This window comes from Rhineura floridana, chromosome 1 (assembly GCF_030035675.1).
Source record: "Rhineura floridana isolate rRhiFlo1 chromosome 1, rRhiFlo1.hap2, whole genome shotgun sequence".
Taxonomy (NCBI): Eukaryota; Metazoa; Chordata; class Lepidosauria; order Squamata; family Rhineuridae; genus Rhineura; species Rhineura floridana.
In genome coordinates, this window is record NC_084480.1 from 219,842,040 (window position 1) to 219,860,288 (window position 18,249).

The 18,249-nt window shown below is 41.0% G+C and overlaps 1 protein-coding gene across 4 annotated transcripts in view; it reads right to left on the minus strand.

The window, feature by feature from the left end:
- Positions 1 to 14,466, minus strand: part of DCDC2 (doublecortin domain containing 2) — a 78,675-nt gene extending 64,209 nt beyond the window's left edge. The window contains exons 1-3 of one of the 4 annotated variants that reach the window (XM_061593372.1): positions 14,174 to 14,464; positions 11,290 to 11,630; positions 8,088 to 8,139 (exon numbers count right to left, since the gene is read on the minus strand). In XM_061593372.1, coding sequence (XP_061449356.1) covers positions 8,088 to 8,139; positions 11,290 to 11,582 — 345 coding nt within the window. In that variant the 5' untranslated portion in view covers positions 11,583 to 11,630; positions 14,174 to 14,464. Of the gene's footprint in view, positions 1 to 8,087; positions 8,140 to 11,289; positions 11,631 to 13,649; positions 13,856 to 14,089 lie in introns of those variants that run through there. The other 3 variants (XM_061593367.1, XM_061593361.1, XM_061593378.1) reach the window with 3 other exon arrangements.
- Between the last annotated feature and the right edge of the window lie 3,783 nt (positions 14,467 to 18,249).

Below are 18,249 nucleotides of genomic sequence, written 5' to 3' on the forward strand. Positions count from 1 at the left end.
AAATCTCCACAACATTAGGCTTTCTTTCTACAATGTCCTTCTGGTGACTGGCATGGCCTGAGAACATTTAAATCCTTCTTGTCAGAAGCAAGTAGGCTAGATTAAATGTTCCTTACCCAGGCTCTCTAAGCAGGTGAGAAAGAATGATCCTGACACTTCATCTGGACCTGGAAACACCCTCATTAGCTTTCTATCTTAATTTCCAATCAGAGATTTTTTTTGAGTGGTATGCTCCAAGCAACTGTGGTTGATGCTTGATATATCATACTTAATGACATCACTAGGGCCTGCCTCTATGACATCACTAGGAGCCTCCCTATTACATCACTAGGGCATGCCTCATGACATCACTAGGGGCTGCCCCTGAAATCTCAGGGTTTGGGATGCTTCTGACCTGGCAACCCTACTTTGAGCAAACAAATGGATTGCAGGGAAAGGATTAAACAGCCCCTTTTCCCCATTTCTCCTCAAGATTCCAGCCTGTTGTGGATGTTTTTCTATTTTAAAAAAGTATCAGGAAAGAGAATCACATGACTACACATATGGTGTAGGTTTGGCCATAAAATGTGATATTTGATCAGTTAATGATGTTTCTCAGATAAACTGTGCCAGCACATCTAATCCTCGCTAGCCATATGGCCTCCAAGCTGACTCCATACTGATGTCCAATAATCTGCAAACTGCAGTCAATTCAGGTTGCACAGTAAATATAGCTGCTGTGGTGGTTTAAAAAGGTCTAATACTTGAAGGCCATGGTCCCATGATACTGACTCCCACAATTCTACGTGTGCAGTAATGTATTGAACGGGAAGTTCCAGTGAACACATGTACTAAGATCTAGTTTCAGATTTCAGTTCACCTGCTGATATATTTATGTGCAAATGATCACAATAGCACATTGTCTGGAATATGATCCTCTCAGGAACCACAAAGTAATATATTAACCAAAGTGGGATGTGGGGAAACAAATGTAATTATGCTAAGGGTCTTTCATCATGATGACCTTTAATCTCCTACTCAGCAGACAGATCTTTAGCAGGAGTAAATCTGCATGCTTCAAATGGCATTAATCATATGATTAGATGTGAATCATATGTGATTAATGTTAAGGAGTACTTAAGATACAAGAAATTCTATCTTGGATCCTCTACTGTTCTTTCAGCTCCAGGTCCCTAAAATTGTTAATTCACACTAGTTGTATTATATTTCACAGTTCAAACTCTTTACAAAAAGCAAACCTGAAAGTATAGTAAGCTTAGAAACAAACTTTTCCAACGTCCTCTTTTTGTTGTTGGATTAATACCATATATATCTAAACTGAAACTCAAATTCTGAAGCTGATTCTTCATGAAAACATTTTTGCTAAACCTTGTATTTTGAAGATTTCAACATAGCAGTGCATAATGAGCTGATCAGGTCATGTAATGAACCATGGCTAGGCCAGTTCAGTACAATGGCCTATTATAGTCAGTCCTCCCTGGTAAATTGAGTATAAATATTTGTATTCCCTTAGGGCAGGTTGGGGTCAAGAGAACCAAAAAGTATGATTACATGCTCTTGCTATCAGGTTCAAAGGCTATCAGGTAAATGAAAAGATACCAGAAAGTCACAAAGAATTATTCTTTAAAAAAATATTCAAAACAAAGGAAGCTTTTCCAGATTTATGAAATCACTGTTCTTTACATACATACATACATACATACATACATACATACAGGGAAATGTTGGAGGACTTCAACACTTGCCCGGAGTTTCAAAGAGAGAGCCCTTTGCTAGTATGTTCAGACATACAATTGAGCAGGAAGTCTTCTGTTCCATAACTAATTGGTTTGGTGGCCTACTCTTTTGCTACAGTGCCAAATATAGGAATTAATGTAGCATGTCTGCAAAACATAATGTCCCAAATGTCTATAGACAGGAGACTGCATAGAAACACCTGTTCCTTTCATCCAGTCCCTTGCACCATCTTATTCCCAGTAAAGCTTCTTCACCTTACATCCCCTGTGAACCCACCATAGCCTGTTCCTTTCTGAAATGCACAAGTAACTATACTAGCACAGAGTGCAGAATCATTCTGTCTGCACAAGAATGCCTGTGCAATAGCTATGCAGATTTGTGAAATCCTCGGAAGTAGGCTAATATAAGAAGGGGGTACTTACATACACAGGCATCCATGTACCCGTGTGGCCTCTTGTCAGGACTGGAATGAATTCACTGGTATCCTCTACATCAGGGGTTGGGAACCTTTATCAGCCCAAGGGCTGCATTTCATCATGGGCAACCTTCTGGGGTCTCCATGCCAGCAGTGGGTGAAGCCACAGGCAAAACGTGGATGGAGCAACAGAGTTGACCTTTACCTGTGTACAGTAGGCTACAATCCAGCCATGCAACAGTCAAACATTTCTACACACATATACCCATCATCCAGGCAAGGAAGAGGCATTATCACAGTTCCAGGGCATGTTCCAGCTAGGCAAAAATATTGGAGGAGAGTGTGAAGCAGCTGCATTGTGGGGTGCAATCTGACAAGCAGGAATGGCCTGTGGAGGGTTCTGAGGACCAGACAGAGAGGCCTGGAGGGCCACATTTGGCCTCCCAGTCCAAGGCTTCCCACCCTTGCTATACACAGTACGGGAACAATTAACACTGGAACATTATCATTCAGAAAGACACAGTTGCAGTTAGTAATACAAGTATAAATCAGGAGCATCGTTTTTGTTTTCTCAGGCTTTCTGGTCAATATTCCACTGAATCCTCAAGGTATTCATTTCAGAAGAATAACAGTGTTTCTATGGCTTGTTGTGCTAATTAGGTTACCAAGATACTAACTATCAAACAACGTAGAGAGATGCTATTCCAGAACTTTAAGATCCTAATTCTGTGCTTTAGGAGTCAGTCACTTAACCAGCATGAGAAATAAAGTTCTTGACTCTCCTTTTTAAAGTATGAGAGTTTTTTAGTCCTTTTTGTTCTATAACACTTCACCCCCATAAAACATAATGGTTTACCCTTTTTATAGAACACAAATTCTTCATAAAACAAGTTTCACTATTTTTGATGTCCCTTATTTTTGAAATGTTTACTTAGAATGTAAAGTACTCAACACATAATTTACATCAATATAAATACAGGTCTTTCCTGTTCTGGAGCCTTACACCAACCTCTTAAAGAAAGCATGTTTCCTGGACAATGCTATACATGTCTACTCAACGGAGTTTAGGGTGGGTATAGGGTTGCAGCCTAAATTATGAAGACTTGAACACTACTGAAAACATATTTCATGGAATATAAACAGTATGTTTCACAGTGAAATGCACTGGAAAGCAAAACATAAATGTTTTGTGCATGCTCTTATCTAATAATAATGACAGGAGTTGCTGCATGGAAAAATCTTGATTAAAAAAAGGTTCATTTGATTTACAGTCTAGTTTGATCTCCTCAGCACAAAGCCTGGTGCAAGGCAAGAGCGCTGGAGAATTCCACTCTTCTTGCCTCCACACACACCCACACCCACACCAAATGTATGTGGGGGATTTCCCTGTGCTGCAGCTTATAGCTGGGATAAGTTTATGAAAATGATTTGTAAGCCTTAGCATGGAGCATAAGAGCCTGATGACAGCCCCAACACCCTCCCATCTCCCATACACAGGAAATGCCAGTTACTGGTTTGGCAGGGGAGCCAGTGCTAGTCCCATATCATCGGCTCTCTTGTAGTAGTGCTGTAAATCCTAAGCCTGAACCTAAGTTCTGCATAGTGTAAGAGAGGATGGAACCACACCCTTATCTTAAGCTTTCTAATAAAAAAGAAGAATGTAAGAAATTCTAATCATTGTTTCAATAAGAGCACATTGCCTCCAAAAGGAAAATATACAGAAAAGGAGAAGCAAAATGATTAAGGAACTAGCAACTTCCTTGAGGAAAAGCTAAGCCATTTGGGGATTCCTAGTTTAGAAAAAAGGTGAGGACATGAGAGCCAGTGTGGTGTAGTGGTTAGAGTGTTGGACTATGACCAGGGAGACCAGGGTTCGAATCCCCACACAGCCATGAAGCTCACTGGGTGACCTTGGGCCAGTCACTGCCTCTCAGCCTCAGAGGCAGGCAATGGTAAACCCCCTCTGAATACCACTTACCATGAAATCCCTATTCATAGGGTTGCCATAAGTTGGGATTGACTTGAAGGCAGTCCATTTCCTTTTTCAAGGAGGACATGATAGAGCAAAGGTGAGAAGCCTGTGGCCCTCCACAAGTTGCTGGACTTCAATCATTTCCATCAGTCCCAGCCAGCAAGGCTGATGGTCAGGGGCAGGGCTTTTTTTGTAACAGTACTCACCAATATGGAGTACTGTCACCTCTTTTTTAATGCCCATGGCAATAATTTTGTGCCAGCACCCATACACTTTTATGAAGGGGTGAGTACTGGCAACCAGAGCTTGGAAAAGTTACTTTTTTGAACTACAACTCCCATCAGCCCCAGCCAGCATGGCCAGTGGATTGGATTGATGGAAGTTGTAGTTCAAAAAAGTAACTTTTCCAAGCTCTGCTGGCAACTCATTATCAAAAAAGGACTGGTCAGGGATGATGCAGTCCAACAGCATCTGGAGGCCACAGGCTAGCCACAGCTGTGACAGAAGTTTATAAAGTAATATATGGTATGGAGAAGGACATCCAATGAAAGTGAGTCAGAATAGACGAAAGAAAGTACTTCTTTACATAACAGAATTAATTTCTGGAATTCGCTGTCACAGTGCATGATGCATGGCTCCAAGCATCATGGACGATAAATCTATCAAAGGCTACTGGTAAGGTTCAGAGGCAATATGTCTCCAAGTACCAGTTGCTAGGGAGCAACACTGGAAAAAGCTTTTCCCTTTGTACCTGTTGTGAGTTTTCTAGAGGCATCTGGTTGGCCATAGGTGGTGGGAAATAGGATGCTGGACTGGGTCTGATTCAGCAGGGCTCTTCTCACAATTTATTAAATAAAGACATTGACACTATTTGATCTAAGCTAAACATCCTCATCTCATCTGCACTTTTTTCACTAGCAATTGGAAATTGTGTGTCGAACAGATGTCATAGCAAGTATGAAGATATTCTCTTGTGAATTAAATGTACCAATTTCCAAGCGCAACCTAATGCTCATTGTCTTCTCTTTGGGAATGAAAGCAGAGATTTGTGCTTTAATCTACCCCCTATGCACACTTACTATACAAACTACAAAATATAGGTTTTTTTAAAAAAAAAAACCCTATGATCATAGGTCAATCAGACATCAATGAAAACTTCCTTCTGGCTCCAAATGTGACCACCAGTAAGATCCCAAAATATAAGCAAAGGTACAGTATTTGAACTTCAAAGTCTAACAGCTCTGCAAGCCACAGGTAATGAGCATATTATTCACACACACACAGAAACACACACAAAACAGATAAGGAACCCTTTAATTATCCAAGGGCTTTTTCTCACTTTTAACTCACTACAGCCTCAAATTAGCCTCTTTTCTGAACAAATCTAAGTTAATAATGTGTTATATTATGGCACATACACATGAGTAATTTAAGTCAGATTATTCTCCTATTTCTCAACATACATCTTCATTCTACATCACAAACTCCATCAAAAATTGTGCTCTCTCTGTCAATGAAGTTCATTCACACATTCCACTGACTTAAGTTGGGTTCATGTACTAAGCAGAAAATGCTGGTCTCTGAAAGAGAAGAGATTTCCCACAGGGTCAGAATTTTGGGTAGTATATGAGTTAGTCTGCCTCACTTGCAGGAAATAATCACTGCATAATATTAATTTCCTATTTTATATCTGTGTTAAATGACCATGAACTATGGAAAGAATTCTGTATGAACAGTATGGGCTATGTCCTTCTTTACAGTCTTTTCTCCAGGGAAACAGGTCCCTGAACAAGACAAGGGATCCACAGCAACAAAGAAAAAACAAAAGGCAAACAAAAATCCAGAAGAGACTGGATTTTAATTTTAAAATAGATCCTGAGTTAGCATAAATTAGCTACAAAGATTCAGTTCAAATCTCATGCCAAACAATGGTTACCACTAATAGTAGTTTTGAACTTAAATCATAGTCTGAGCTTCCAAATGTACAGGATCACATGCACACAGGATCCATGGTTTAGAGCTGCTTGTCTCCTTTCATCTTCTGCCTGCTAAGAACTCCAATTTCTAGGAGTTGTAAGGGCCTCCAGAAGCAAAGCAATGGTCATAACTATGTTCTTTCAATCATCCTACCATAGGTAGCACAAATCACAGTTTGCAAGCTCACCTCACATCACAACTTCTGATATTATTATTATTTAGTAAATTTATATCCTGCCCTTCCTCTCAGAAGGAGTCCAGGGTGGCAAATAAAAACACTAAAAGCACTCTGAAACATCTTAAAAACAAATGACTTTAAAACATATAAAAACAAAAAATCTTTGTTTGCCACATTATTTTGTTTGCCAGACTCAGGTTGCCATGGTTAGCCATAGGTTTGAAATGATGTCTGAACTGAGCTAAAAGGCAGCAATGGGACAAAAATGAGCAGACATGAGTCTCAGCCTCAGGCTCATGTGTTTCCTCCATCTTTCCCTTTGCTCTGCACATGAGAGGAAAAAGTTTATAAGCTGCCAGTTGTGGTTTGCAGCAAATCATGGTTTCCCATTTCATCCAGACCATAATTCTCCTGCAAACCAGAATCCTAAATCAGGCTCAAACTATGATTCAGGAGCCTGGTTTATAGGTAAACTACAAAGCATAGTTGATCGGATTTGGACATACTATTATTTGCTGCAAACTGCAATTGGAAGCTATTTCTTACACACACACACACACACACACACACACTGTGCACATAAAGAAAGGGCAAGGAGGAGGAGGGAATGTATGAGCTCTTGTATAACCAAACCATGGTTTAGCGCTACAGCTAAATACAACCAATGTATAGCTGTCAATGATTTGCCCTACAGATTTTAAACAGGAATGACAGAAGATAGAATATGATCCACTGGTTACCACCGGACCTAGCAAGACACTATTTATATTTTTAAGCAGGAGTGCACACTGAGGATAACAAAAAATACTTATGCCTTAACTCTTAAAGAGATTCTGAATATGCATTTCTGCTTTGTGCACTGAAACCAGTAGTGGGCCATGAGGATTATAGTACAAATAAAATAAAAAGTAGACTACAGAAGACTGAAGTTAGTTCACCCGATTTTACATCTTCTCAAATAAAAGAACTGGAGGAAGGAAAGAGGTTAAGTAAAAACGCAACAAATGCATGTTCCATGTTATATCGGGGCTTCTCCTCTAGCCATAAAAGCACGTGTGTTTTTCATGGGAGCCCCCAATGCTTACAGACTGGGTGTAGAAGCTAGATCAGTAAATCTGGATGTAAGCCACTCTGAGCTATTCAGGTCAGAATGGAATGTAAAAGCATATACATCTGGTATTGGAATAAATATTGGAACTTACTCTGCAGAGACAAACCTCAGTATTGTGTTAGCAGGTTGAGAAGTCCCACAGATAACTACCGGGATACATTCTCAAGATATATTTGCTTTTAATTTAATTAAACAGCATTCACTGGTCTTGTTCCCTTCCCTGCAGTTGTGAAAAGTGATTAGAGTCTGTTATCAACAATGAGTAAAGGCAAAGGCCAAGAGTCTTGTGACATAAAAGAACTGGAGGAAGGAAAGAGGTTAAGTAAAAACCCAACAAATGCATGTTTCAAGTTATTTGGCATATGTTGTAATGTAGTATAATCAACTTCGTTAGATTAATAAGTTACTGCCTCTTTAAGAGAAACCAAGTAGAAGTCTGGGAAAAAGCGGAATCCAGGGCAATTGTGTTAAGAGTTTTGAGTGACTGTAATGTTCAAATCTCTGTTAGGGTGGCTCCTACACAGCAAACCCATATATGTCTACTTAAAAGAAGGCACAGTCGAGTTCAATGGGACTTATTCCCAGGTGAGTTCAGGAATGCAGCTGAGTCAATAAAAGTTTAATTTGTTTTCACCTCCCTAGGCCGGAGCATAACACATACTGACACTAATTTGTTTCCATATATAAATTACATTACCTCATTATTCATTTCTATAGGTCTTTTCTTCAGTTCTCCAATGTCCAAGTAGCTGCAAATCAACAAAAGGAGTATAGGTTACTTACAAGGGCAACCTGCAACAACATGCTGCAATGCAGAGTATTCAGTGGTTGTAGCCAGATTCTTTTACAGGACACCACATTCAATTCCACCTCACCCCCTTCCACTGCCAGTCAGTATTTCATGCCCACTGAACATGCTCAGTCCTCATTGGCTGTTTGGTGGGTTGGCAGGCTCCCTCCCTCCCCTTTAAAAGCTCACCCATTAATTTTTTTCTAAATATATATCTTTTGTGTCTGCAAACCTTGGGATTGCCCAAAGCCTGCTGAGATCTCCCTCTCGTGCATGCGTGATACTATTTTGGCTTCATAAAGATCCAGTCTCATAGTGAGTTTGCTATTAGTATATAGGATAGATAAACATAATTTTAGCAGGAAGCTTCCTCGTATTCGGTTAAATGAGTACAAGATGGGTAAACTATGGGGAATGACTCATAAGTGTTATACATATTTATTAAAACAGAAACATGATTTACAGCACAATCCTATACATGTCTATACAAAATAAGACCAATTGAATTTAATGGGGCTTATTCCCAAGAAAGTAAGTATATTATAGATTTGCATTTAACAGAGGTACCAGGCAGACATACCAAATATCAGGGTAATACTAATGTATCCACCAGAATATATGCTAAATTACTCATAGCATTCATAGACAAAATGGCACAACCTATGGCACAACCAATTTCTCCATTTCCTTTCATTCAGAGGGAAACTTGATGATGTCTTATGTATGTGTTAATGCATTCATAAACAGACAGATGGGAATCCTTGCCTTCCATGCCTGACAGAATTAGTTTACTAATAATGGTAATACAGGTATGGAAAACATTAAGCTTGAGAAATCAAGAAACTGAAGACCTAGAGACCCTAGCAGACACTACACTCACATAACTGAATCATGCTTCAAATTCCATATTACTTTACAAAACAGGAACAAGGCAAAGTAACATAGCATATCCTATGTTAAGGCAATATAGCCTTAGGGCCTGAATGACAGAAGGTAAAAGATTGGCTGGAAATCTTATTTTTGATAGGTTTGGCATCATGGTGGATAGCTATATTTAAAAACAGCATCTTCTGGTAACTAATTGATATGACCTGCCAGCAAGTAGAGTCAACTGGAAAGCTGATGCTATCTGACACAAGGATTGTTTAAAACTGTCTCATTGAATTCTAGGAATTTCAAAAGTTACTAAGTCCCCAATCCAATAAAAGAGTGAAAAATCACAAGATGTGGCAAGTGATTTTATTTGTAAAAAACAAAACACATTTCAGCTTTCACACACTCTAGGCCTTCATTGGAGTTAGTTCAAAGTGAAAACATATATTTCAGCAATCTCTGGCAATACATTAAATCTTTGATAATGCCTCATTTGTGTTTTCACTTTGAACAACCTCAGATGAAGGCCCAGAGTGCATGCAGGCCAAAAATGTTGCTTTTTTTACAAATAAAATCACTGGCAGCTTCTTGTGATTTTTCACTCTTTTATTGGTTTTGATTGGATGCTCACCTTTTTTATATTTCACCTAAGTTCCCAATACTTTCTATTGTGCATCCTAAAAAGAACATCTCCATACACGGGGGGGGGGGGAATCTCATTCTATAAAGTTTTCACACAGTTTCCCTATCCAACAGACATTTATCCTCACATAAAAAATGAACAAAATAATGATTTACAGTGCTCTAAAGTACAACTCTGTCAAGAAAGTCATCCGCAGGTCGAAAATTGCCCTATATTTTGGAAATAAACTAGCTTTATCTTTATTGGTTAAAAGCAGTCTGAAATTCTGTGAACAAAAGGCTAGATTCTGCAACTCAGATTAGCCATTTGTTTTAAGCTTATGAATCTGCAATCCTTTTTTAAGTGTGGAGGTGGGGGGAGTGTACACAACAGAATGTTGAGTGACAAACTGGTCTCTAACTATTAGTTTCCTAGCATTTACCCAAGAACATCTTTAAGCTTTCCTTTTAATCAGAAGGAACAGATATGCTCTTTAAAACAAACAAGCTTACACTTCCTAAATCGTGCAGTTCCTAACATTTTATATTAGGAAAATTCTACTTCATTGTATAATAGAATCTCTTTAGCTACAAATCAATAAGAGAAATAGGAGTACAGTAAGGTCCCACTCATACGGTGGGTTATGTTCCAGACCCCTGCCTAAAAGTGAAACCCGCTGAAAAGCAGAATTCCATCAATAAATGGCACCCGACACCCAAAAAATGCCATAAAAGCTGAACAAGCGCCGTATGAGTGGGGGCTTATTCTAATTGAAAACCGCCGTATTAGTGGAACACCGAAAAGCGGGCCACTGAAAAGCGGGGCCCTACTGTAAATGCAAACTTGTATTGGGTTAATACTAATTTTACTGTCCTGGAGTTTCCCAAAGAATTCTGGGAACTGAAATAAGGAACAGATGCTTAAAATTTCTGTTACAGATATGTTCAGTCCCCTCACAGCACGACAGTTCCTAGGATTCCTTTGTGAGGGAAAATGTCTGTTAAACAACCTTTTGTTTACATAGATTACTGTTTGGCACTGCAGCTAGGACTTGGAGATCAGAATTACTCGTTATTCTACCTGTGCTTCATTAACAAAACCATTAAGGCTGCAATCATATGCGCACTTACCTATGAGGCTCTGTTAAACAAAGCAGGACTTACTTCTGAGTAAACACATATAGAATTGGGTTACATTTCTCTGTATTCCATATTTACTGTCTTGGTAATAAAGACAAAGACCATAGAAGCTAAGATACAGAAATGTCAAATATTACTACATATCAAATACCATTGCACAGCCCCACATGTTAATTGATGCTGTTAATGATGTTTGAAGAGAAGAAGTTTTTTCAGCCAATTGTTCCCTCTCTTCAGGGGCAATGCTTCTATGTGGAGAAGATAGAAAAACCTTGGAGGGACTACACAGATGAAAGAGAAGTTATGAAATGTCTCCATGCTAAAGTTGATAATGAATCATCTTGCGTCTCCTGGACAAAAGGGAGTGGTGTATCAATTATTATTTTGCAGATTTTGATTTTGAGGCGCTTGGATACTGCAGTTAAAAAGAACACATAACTAAGTTTCCATGTGATTTCAAAAAACTATTACTCACTTGAGTTTTTTGAAGGCCTCCCTGCCACCAGCGACATAGTGCTCTCCACTCTGAATCTCATCTAGTTGCTGGACGCGGTGCCCACCACGGGGTGTGTAGATATTCCGCACAGCCCCAAAGGGAGCATTCATCCCACCAGTCACTTCTTTTAGGAAGACATCAAAACTAGACACCTTCTTCTCATGAATGACCACTCGGCGCCCTGGGAAGAACGGGTCTCCATTGCGATACACCATCACGCTCTTCACCACTGGCTGTGAAAGAAATGTTGGCTTGGCACTGGGACTACTCATAGCCGTGCTTCAATCCACTTCTTCTAATGGAGCCTTTGGCCTGCACACCTGTTCCACAAAAATAGGTTTTATTTTCCCTACCGTCTCTCTCTCCCGCAGACTTATTCAAGTCCCTGTTTCCACTACATGTACTGCACATACAGCACATTCAAGCACAATGAGCACACTGGGAGTGCCACCAATGGTATCTCTCTGCCTAAAAGTACCAGAGAGGCTCTTAGTGCCTCCCTAAGGTTTCAATTTCAATGCAGTTTAAAGAGCAGCCTGTGCTAGGCAACCACTTGCTGCCACTCTCTTGAGAATGGTAAAACCATCATGAGTTTTTTCCTATATACTCAAACTAAGATGTACAGTAGAAAAAGCGAGTAAGCAGAGTTTAGAAACCACCCTCTTTACAGTCACTGGCCCCCCACAGCACCCAATGTTGTAGTCACTGGACATAGGCAACCTACCCGCCCCCCGTGTCATCACATCATTCTTTATTCTATTTTTCTTTCATCCTCAAGATCAGCCATAAGATGATCCACAAGACCACAATACATCAAAGCAGCCAAAGGGCAACAATTAAATCACAGGTGACAGACATAAATGGAGAGAAGGGGGGTATTATCAAGTATTAGGGGTAAAATACATGTGGTATTGGAGGAGAGCTTTGCACATACCACAAAAAGACAAATAATTGGGTGTTAGAACAAATTAAACCAGAACTATCACTACAAGCTAAAATGATGAAACTGAGGTTATACTTTGGACACATAATGAGAAGAAAATGATTCACTAGAAAAGAGAATAATGCTGGGAAAAACAGAAGGGAGTAGAAAAAGAGGAAGACCAAACAAGAGATGGATTGATTCCATAAAGGAAGCCACAGACCTGAACTTATAAGATCTGAACAGGGTGGTTTATAACAGATGCTATTGGAGGTCGCTGATTCATAGGGTTGCCATGAGTCGTAATCGAATTGAAGGGCACATAACAACAACAACAACCTGTTTATTGTGACTTTCAGCTGGCAGCATTTCATTGGGAGCAGAGAGATGAAACAATGGGCAGGAACTGGGAATAGTGGAATATAGAAAGGATACAACATGTGCTAAATCATTACAGTTCTTTTCAGAAACCTTTATTGACCAAATTCTGATAGCATCCTAACAGAAAGATGTTCAGTGGGACAAGAGATGGGAAAGAAAGCACAGGATTGTGAGATACAACAGAACTTTTAAAATTATTTATTGTTTAGGTGGTGTTTTCAGACTTGCACAGTTTCAGATCTCCCATCTACCTCAAAGATGCAGCAAAATACAATGACAGAGTCCTAAGATGGTAGAGAAGACTGTATTCAGACTGCAGATAAAGAATATCATGTCAAAATGATATTCCAAAAAACAAACAAACCACCCTGCAAATAGAAAATAAGCACATTGGTGGAGAAAGGTCTTAGCCTACCTAGTTTTATATTTGCAGGGAAGTGTTTTCCCCTTTCCTTTTTTACATAGGAAATATAGGGACTCTGAAGAGATAACAATTCATTCTTCCGTCACCTCAGCAAGCTATATCTCATTGCCATTTTATTCTGCTGCAAATGAAGACAGCTGCAATCCCACTACTGTCACATTTCATTCATCCACATGCTTATCCTCCAACATACAAGGCACACTTTCCCATCAACCTTGATGCTATATATCCCAATGATTCATTTCTACAGCAAGAGATCTCAGATGACAAGCAGCAGCATAAGATGCATGGGATCTGCCTGTGGTTACTGTGATGAAGTGAAAGCACTTTGCATATGCTCAGAAGCATTTTCATCACATTATCACTTCATACGGTCCTGGAGCTGGATACTGGCAGGTAAGCTCTGGTTCAAATTCACTTTAAAACATGAATGCCATATGTAACTGTGGAGCGGGGAACGGGGGGGGTAAAGAGAGCCCAGCCTCTTTTTCTTTTCTGATGTCTCTGTTTTCTGAGGACTTTACCAGACGCGATTTGGCTAAAATGAGAGGGGGGAATCAGAGTCCTTTTCTCTAAAAATGCAAGCACTGCTATAGAAACAGATTCACTTGCCCTTCATACGATGTACATACACACATCCCTTCTCAACTTCTGCTGGGGAAACATAAACCCTTTCAGTTGCCTGGGACACACAGCCCATTTGCCAAGGCGTGGTCCCATTCGACCCAGAAATGACTGCGCTTCTTTTCAAATAGCTGCTATAATTTAAAACTTTATCAAGGCAGTGCTCCCAAAGAATGAGCTTCCCCACACGACGCTAAAAGCAGCAACCGTCCTAGTTTTGCGTGCACACGTGTCAAGTCTTATCAATGCAGGATTAAGAACGCCGATGTCAGTCGAGCGCACATGTGCCGGAAACTACAAACGCTGCTTTTAGTATCACGTGTGAACACTCCCTCAAAGACACAAATCAGAAAGAAGGCACAGTGCAAAGTAGGGGATAATTTTCTGTTGAGAAAAGAGCAACAGAAGAGGACAAAGAGGAACAGCACCTGAGCACAGCAAAGTCCAAATTCTTCTTTACTCTGGACAGGACAGCCTTTCTCTCCACCTAGTAATGGCTCAGCTTTGAGTACCTTGAGCTTTACCAAAGGACTGTAGGCTACCGGCGGCTGTTGCTGACGCTGCCACAGAATACCTGTCTCATTCTCTAGTCTGGGCCTCCCGAGGGTAAGAGAGGAGAAGGAAGGGCAGGCTGCTGGCAGTTGGTTTGCTGCTGCGAGAACTTCGGCTCCCAGGGGAGGAGAATGCTAATTTTTTCTCACCCTGCCGTTTCCCTAGCAACACACATAGTTCAAGAGCAAGGGGAGCACTGCAAGAAAACAAAACGAGAGACTCCACGCCCCTGCACCTTCCGTGGGGAACGCCTCAGGGAGCGCGAAGGGGTAATAATATTCCCCTCTTTTTATTACGGAAACCATGGCAGGCTGAATTGGGAAGAGAGTGGGGGAACAGCTTGAGCAGGACAGAGAGGGGCAAGACGGCACCCTGCCATAGGTGCGGGAACAACAAAGAAACACGTGGTAATTAGGCCCCTAGTCTAGGCAGGGCCAGTTCCTATTGGGTACCTGGGGGGACTTCAGGGGAGATTCCTGATGGTAAAATGGCAGTTGGGGCATCCTCACTGCTCCTGAATTCCAAGAGGGGCTAGGGTTCCTAACTGTTCCCAACTGTCATCCCTAGAAGGACCAGCCTCCTGTTGTTGTTGTTGTTTGTTAAACTTACAAACCTCCTAACATTTTCTGAGCACTGGCACTGTACAGAGATGTAAAAATATTGATGTTCCATTAAACAGTTACATTTTCATGAGACTTCATTGCCACTGCACAAAAGTGTGCAACATACTGTTGCGTGCCTCCCCCAATCTCCGAGTGGTGAGATTTTGGGGTCCCTGCGCTCCTCCAGGGTTCGGTTTCCTTTGGGGAAGGTCAGCGGAGACTGCGGTGTCTTTATGAAATATGGTTTGTTTATTTACACACATTCCAACCTGAGCTCAAGGATGGAGGGGTTCAATGCATCAGCAGTCCAATATCCAGCTTTTTCAACTGGGTTGCAGGAGGCACCCCAAATGCCATGGTGCAGAGAGCCAGTCTCTGCCTGCCTTCAGTTTCCAGCAAACTGAAGTGTCTCTAGACACCCTAAAAACTACAAGCACAACTTCTGCTAGCTGCCAGGAGTGGTGGTGGTGGTGGGGCTCTTCTGCAGAGTTTAAATGACAAAAGGGGTCTTCCTGGCCCATTCCTGGCAACTGATAGAGCCCATTATCTTACCTGCCCACTCTATTTGATTAACAAAGGAGATTCATCTGGCTAGCAGAGCCAGCCCCCAGGGCATAGGATTCCAAATCAGAGGCTGGAAAGGGGACCCACAGGAATCATCCATCCCAACCCCCATGCTCATAACAATACTGTACTGCAGCAACTGAGCACCAAAGAAAGTGGCAATGGCCTTTCACTGACCTGTCCAATGTCTGGTGACAAATGCATAGAGCCAAGCTACACATTGCACAAGAGATGCAAATAATAGTTTTATGACAGGTATATAATTATTACTCAGTAGCCCACTCGTGATTACAGCCTCCCACAGTTGCTCCTAATTAGGAAAAAAACTCGACAGTTAAATGTATCTCCCGAGTATCTTCTGGTGTGGCTTAAAACAGAAACAGGCCATCAAGATAACAGGCAGTCCCCATTTTTTCTCAATGAATCTGTTTGCATACAGGTACCCAAAGGACACAGGGGGATGAATAAATATCTGTGTGAATCCCTATAGTAACAACAGAATTCTGCCAATGTATTGTGGAAGTGTAATGGTTTACCAACTCCTGCAGTTTCTGATAAAAAAAGTGCAAGCATTTTTGTCCTATTCAGATCATATTCAATCATCATTCATGCCTGTCTTAATCTCAAGATTTGCCTATGCTAATGTAGTCTATGCAAGGCTGCTCTTCAAGAGAATAAAGAACTTACAGCTAAGGCATAGTGGACATAGTGGACACTATGTACTTAGACTTTCAAAAACCTTTTCAAAAAGCGTTTGAAAACAAAGACTTCTGAGGAAGCTTCGCAGTCATGGAATAAGAGGAGAGGTCCTCTTGCGGAGAAGGAATTGGTTAAGAAGCAGAAAGCAGAGAGTAGGAATAAACGGACAGTTCTCCCAATGGAGGGCTGTAGAAAGTGGAGTCCCTCAAGGATCGGTATTGGGACCTGTACTTTTCAACTTGTTCATTAATGACCTAGAATTAGGAGTGAGCAGTGAAGTGGCCAAGTTTGCTGACGACACTAAATTGTTCAGAATTGTTAAAACAAAAAGGGATTGCGAAGAGCTCCAAAAAGACCTCTCCAAACTGAGTGAATGGGCGGAAAAATGGCAAATGCAATTCAATATAAATAAGTGTAAAATTATGCATATTGGAGCAAAAAATCTTAATTTCACATATATGAAAAAAAATCTGAATTTCACATATTTGCTCATGGGGTCTGAACTGGCGGTGACCGACCAGGAGAGAGACCTCAGGGTTGTAGTGGACAGCACGATGAAAATGTCAACCCAGTGTGCGGCAGCTGTGAAAAAGGCAAATTCCATGCTAGTGATAATTAGGAAAGGTATTGAAAATAAAACAGCCGATATCATAATGCCGTTGTATAAATCTATGGTGCGGCCGCATTTCGAATACTGTGTACAATTCTGGTCGCCTCATCTCAAAAAGGATATTATAGAGTTGGAAAAGGTTCAAAAGAGGGCAACCAGAATGATCAAGGGGATGGAGCGACTCCCTTACGAGGAAAGGTTGCAGCATTTGGGGCTTTTTAGTTTAGAGAAAAGGCGGGTCAGAGGAGACATGATAGAAGTGTATAAAATTATGCATGGCATTGAGAAAGTGGATAGAGAAAAGTTCTTCTCCCTCTCTCATAATACTAGAACTCATGGACATTCAAAGAAGCTGAATGTTGGAAGATTCAGGACAGACAAAAGGAAGTACTTCTTTACTCAGCACATAGTTAAACTATGGAATTTGCTCCCACAAGATGCAGTAATGGCCACCAGCTTGGATGGCTTTAAAAGAAGATTAGACAAATTCATGGAGGACAGGGCTATCAATGGCTACTACCCATGATGGCTGTGCTGTGCCACCCTAGTCAGAGGCAGCATGCTTCTGAAGACCAGTTGCCAGAAGCCTCAGGAGGGGAGTGTTCTTGCACTCGGGTCCTGCTTGCGGGCTTCCCCCGGGCACCTGGTTGGCCACTGTGAGAACAGGATGCTGGACTAGATGGGCCACTGGCCTGATCCAGCAGGCTCTTCTTATGTTCTTAAGGCAGAAGATTGCTGCCCCTTGAATCACTTGGGAGCCATTATGTCAGGGAGATCAGCATTGCATTCTTAGTGCCTTTCAGATACAATTTAAGGTTCTCATTTTAACCCAATAAGAGGCTTAAGTGGCTTGAGACCAATATGCCTGCTTCAAGACAGTCTCCTTCCCAATAAAAACATAACTGAGGAGGGGGATGGGGGTGGAGAGACTGACTCCTTCCTTATGAATGATGACAATATATGTGATGTGTGGAAAGCAACCTCTTGATAAGTGTAATCAGAAAAGACTTCTTGATGGCTACTTCTCAGAGTTGAGAATTTAATTACTTTCTGAGATCCATCAAAATCCAAACATTTTCTAATGGTGGTTCAACCATTTCTATTCAGTCAGGACGTTGGAATTCCTCTGGTTGATGCTTTGGGGATGTATTTTTTAAAAATATATGTTATTTAATAATATAAATAACAACCACAATCCCTCTTTATACATATCCTCTATCTAGTATTGTAGTCAGTTATCAGTCTTACAAACTTTCTCAATAAGCTAGTTTAAGTTACTGGCAGTGCTTTCTTTACAAACTGCTGGTTTTGACCTATCAAACTCTTTATGGCTCAGGACTCCATATCTTTTGGAATACCTCTCCCAATATGAACCTATCCGGGCCTTTAGATCTTCTTCTGAGGCAGTTCTCCACATCCCCCCTCTGATGGAGGCTCAGAAAATGGTGACAAGGAAGAGGGCGTTTTCAGTTGTGGCTCCACATCTGCAGAATATGGTCCCCAGTGAGGTCTGCCTGGCACCTCCATTGATATCTTCTCAGCATAGGGTTGCCAGGTCCAT